The sequence below is a fragment of the Salmo salar genome, unplaced genomic scaffold (assembly GCF_905237065.1).
Source record: "Salmo salar unplaced genomic scaffold, Ssal_v3.1, whole genome shotgun sequence".
Lineage (NCBI taxonomy): Eukaryota > Metazoa > Chordata > Actinopteri > Salmoniformes > Salmonidae > Salmo > Salmo salar.
The window spans coordinates 1-5,000 of NW_025548155.1; the positions used below are offsets into that span (position 1 = coordinate 1).

At 41.4% G+C, this 5,000-nt stretch overlaps 1 protein-coding gene across 1 annotated transcript in view; it reads left to right on the forward strand.

Annotated features, from left to right (window-relative positions):
- Nucleotides 1-142: 142 nt before the first annotated feature.
- LOC123732711 (protein BUD31 homolog) overlaps nt 143-5,000 on the forward strand; it is a gene marked incomplete at its 5' end in the record, with an annotated part of 6,013 nt that continues 1,155 nt past the window's right edge. Inside the window, 2 exons of the mRNA XM_045711967.1 lie at nt 143-265; nt 2,327-2,493. Of these exons, the coding sequence (XP_045567923.1) occupies nt 143-265; nt 2,327-2,493 (290 nt within the window). The remainder of the gene's footprint in view (nt 266-2,326; nt 2,494-5,000) is intronic.

Sequence of the window (5,000 nt, forward strand, 5' to 3'; positions counted from 1 at the left end):
GAATGGGGGAATCTTGGAGAATGGGGGAATCTTGGAGAATGGGGGAAATCTTGGAGAATGGGGGAATCTTGGAGAATGGGGGGAAATCTTGGATAATTCCTGTATTGTATCGATGACGAGGTTGCGATTTGTCTCCTTACAGCCGAGACGGAGCCTCACGAGGGAAAGCGGAAGGTGGAGTCCCTGTGGACGATATTCAGACTGCATCATCAGAGGAGCAGATATATCTTCGACTTGTTCTACAAGAGGAAGGCCATCAGCAGAGGTAGATAATATTACTGTTACATAAGAGGAACGCTTGTCAGCAGAGATAGATATTACTGTTACATAAGAGGAACGCCGTCAGCAGAGATAGATATTACTGTTACATAAGAGGAAGACCGTCAGCAGAGATAGATATTACTGTTACATAAGAGGAAGACCGTCAGCAGGAGATAGATATTACTGTTACATAAGAGGAAGACCGTCAGCAGAGATAGATATTACTGTTACATAAGAGGAAGACCGTCAGCAGAGATAGATATTACTGTTACATAAGAGGAAGACCGTCAGCAGAGATAGATATTACTGTTACATAAGAGGAAGACCGTCAGCAGAGATAGATAATATTACTGTTACATAAGAGGAAGACCGTCAGCAGAGATAGATATTACTGTTACATAAGAGGAAGACCGTCAGCAGAGGTAGATGATATTACTGTTACATAAGAGGAACGCCGTCAGCAGAGATAGATATTACTGTTACATAAGAGGAAGACCGTCAGCAGAGATAGATATTACTGTTACATAAGAGGAAGACCGTCAGCAGAGATAGATAATATTACTGTTACATAAGAGGAAGACCGTCAGCAGAGATAGATATTACTGTTACATAAGAGGAAGACCGTCAGCAGAGATAGATATTACTGTTACATAAGAGGAAGACCGTCAGCAGAGATAGATATTACTGTTACATAAGAGGAAGACCGTCAGCAGAGATAGATATTACTGTTACATAAGAGGAAGACCGTCAGCAGAGATAGATATTACTGTTACATAAGAGGAAGACCGTCAGCAGAGATAGATATTACTGTTACATAAGAGGAAGACCGTCAGCAGAGATAGATATTACTGTTACATAAGAGGAAGACCGTCAGCAGAGATAGATAATATTACTGTTACATAAGAGGAAGACCGTCAGCAGAGGTAGATATTACTGTTACATAAGAGGAAGACCGTCAGCAGAGGAAGACCGTCAGCAGAGATAGATATTACTGTTACATAAGAGGAAGACCGTCAGCAGAGGAAGACCGTCAGCAGAGATAGATAATATTACTGTTACATAAGAGGAAGACCGTCAGCAGAGATAGATATTACTGTTACATAAGAGGAAGACCGTCAGCAGAGATAGATATTACTGTTACATAAGAGGAAGACTGTCAGCAGAGATAGATATTACTGTTACATAAGAGGAAGACCGTCAGCAGAGATAGATAATATTACTGTTACATAAGAGGAAGACCGTCAGCAGAGATAGATATTACTGTTACATAAGAGGAAGACCGTCAGCAGAGATAGATATTACTGTTACATAAGAGGAAGACCGTCAGCAGAGGTAGATAATATTACTGTTACATAAGAGGAAGACCGTCAGCAGAGATGGATATTACTGTTACATAAGAGGAAGACCGTCAGCAGAGATAGATAATACTGTTACATAAGAGGAAGACCGTCAGCAGAGATAGATGTTACTGTTACATAAGAGGTAGACCGTCAGCAGAGGAAGACCGTCAGCAGAGATAGATATTACTGTTACATAAGAGGAAGACCGTCAGCAGAGATAGATATTACTGTTACATAAGAGGAAGACCGTCAGCAGAGATAGATATTACTGTTACATAAGAGGAAGACCATCAGCAGAGATAGATATTACTGTTACATAAGAGGGAAGACCGTCAGCAGAGATAGATATTACTGTTACATAAGAGGAAGACCGTCAGCAGAGGTAGATAATATTACTGTTACATAAGAGGAAGACCGTCAGCAGAGGAAGACCGTCGTACACTGAATATATAAGATGCAGAGGCTAGTGGAGCGTTGAGTTTGCTTATTTTAGGGTTTGGGTTTTTAGGTATAATGCTCTCTCTCTCTCTCTCTCTCTCTCTCTCTCTCTCTCTCTCTCTCTCTCTGTCGTGTGTGTGTGTGTGTGTGTGTGTGTGTGTGTGTGTGTGTGTGTGTGTGTGTGTGTGTGTGTGTGTGTGTGTGTGTGTGTGTGTGTGTGTGTGTGTGTGTGTGTGTGTGTGTGTGTGTGTGCGTCCTGTGTCCTGTGTGTGTGTGTGTGTGCGTAGAGCTGTATGACTACTGTATAAAGGAGAGTTATGCTGATAAGAATCTGATCGCTAAGTGGAAGAAACAGGGATACGAGAACCTGTGCTGTCTTCGATGCATCCAGACACGGGACACCAACTTTGGGACCAACTGCATCTGCAGAGTCCCCAAGAGCAAGCTGGAGGTGGTGAGTACTGCAATAATACTATAGTACTACTATAATACTACTATAGAGTCCCCAAGAGCAAGCTGGAGGTGGTGAGTACTGCATTAATACTATAGTACTACTATAATACTACTATAGAGTCCCCAAGAGCAAGCTGGAGGTGGTGAGTACTGCAATAATACTATAGTACTACTATAATACTACTATAGAGTCCCCAAGAGCAAGCTGGAGGTGGTGAGTACTGCAATAGTACTATAGTACTACTATAATACTACTATAGAGTCCCCAAGAGCAAGCTGGAGGTGGTGAGTACTGCAATCATACTATAGTACTACTATAATACTACTATAGAGTCCCCAAGAGCAAGCTGGAGGTGGTGAGTACTGCAATAATACTATAGTACTACTATAATACTACTATAGAGTCCCCAAGAGCAAGCTGGAGGTGGTGAGTACTGCAATAATACTATAGTACTACTATAATACTACTATAGAGTCCCCAAGAGCAAGCTGGAGGTGGTGAGTACTGCAATAATACTATAGTACTACTATAATACTACTATAGAGTCCCCAAGAGCAAGCTGGAGGTGCTGAGTACTGCAATAATACTATAGTACTACTATAATACTACTATAGAGTCCCCAAGAGCAAACTGGAGGTGGTGAGTACTGCATTAATACTATAGTACTACTATAATACTACTATAGAGTCCCCAAGAGCAAGCTGGAGGTGGTGAGTACTGCATTAATACTATAGTACTACTATAATACTACTATAGAGTCCCCAAGAGCAAGCTGGAGGTGGTGAGTACTGCAATAATACTATAGTACTACTATAATACTACTATAGAGTCCCCAAGAGCAAGCTGGAGGTGGTGAGTACTGCAATAATACTATAGTACTACTATAATACTACTATAGAGTCCCCAAGAGCAAGCTGGAGGTGGTGAGTACTGCAATAATACTATAGTACTACTATAGAGTCCCCAAGAGCAAGCTGGAGGTGGTGAGTACTGCAATAATACTATAGTACTACTGTAATACTACTATAGAGTCCCCAAGAGCAAGCTGGAGGTGGTGAGTACTGCAATAATACTATAGTACTACTGTAATACTACTATAGAGTCCCCAAGAGCAAGCTGGAGGTGGTGAGTACTGCAATAATACTATAGTACTACTGTAATACTACTATAGAGTCCCCAAGAGCAAACTGGAGGTGGTGAGTACTGCAATAATACTATAGTACTACTATAGAGTCCCCAAGAGCAAGCTGGAGGTGGTGAGTACTGCAATAATACTATAGTACTACTGTAATACTACTATAGAGTCCCCAAGAGCAAACTGGAGGTGGTGAGTACTGCAATAATACTATAGTACTACTGTAATACTACTATAGAGTCCCCAAGAGCAAGCTGGAGGTGGTGAGTACTGCAATAATACTATAGTACTACTATAATACTACTATAGAGTCCCCAAGAGCAAGCTGGAGGTGGTGAGTACTGCAATAATACTATAGTACTACTATAGAGTCCCCAAGAGCAAGCTGGAGGTGGTGAGTACTGCAATAATACTATAGTACTACTGTAATACTACTATAGAGTCCCCAAGAGCAAGCTGGAGGTGGTGAGTACTGCAATAATACTATAGTACTACTATAATACTATAGTACTACTATAGAGTCCCCAAGAGCAAACTGGAGGTGGTGAGTACTGCATTAATACTACTATAATACTGTTATACTACTACACTATAACACATCACCACTACACCTCTATACCATATTATCAATACACTGTCATTTACCGTAATTTCCGGACTATTGAGCGCACCTGAATATAAGCCGCACCCACTGAATTAAAAAAAAAAAAAATATTATTCTGAACATAAATAAGCCGCACATGTCTATAAGCCGCAGGTGCCTAACCGGTACATTGAAACAAATTAACTTTACACAGGCTTTAACAAAACACGGCTTGTAAACAACAATAAATTTAAAAAATTAGCAGTAAACAGTAGCCTACCAAGAAAGTCATTGGTCACTATTTTCCTCCTCCTGTGCACTGAAACAATCTCCTTCGGTGTCGGAGTTGAATATCCTCAGAATTGCTTCATCCGATATTGGGATCGTTTTCACTGTCGCTCTCGTCACTTTCATCCGGAGGCAAATCCCCCCCCGCTGAGCCCTCTTCAACACGGAGCAGTCCAGCCTTTCCAAACCCGTTGACGACAGTGGATTTTATTTTTTGGGGACAATGCTCCACGCTGTCAGGACCCACAAATTTGAAAGCGGTAAAAAATCCATATATTAGCCCGCGTCGTTGTTTAAGCCGCAAGTTCAAAGCCTGAGGGGGTAAAAAAGTTGCGGCTTATAATCCGGTAATTGACGGTGATATTTCACTCTGCCTGAGGTGTGTTCATTAGTGCAACGAAAACTATGGTTCCTTATCGGACAAATTCACGTTTGTTCCTTCCCATTTCAGTTCCTAGTGGATACCCCCCAGTCTGTTAACCTCTCTGTCTCTCTCTCTGT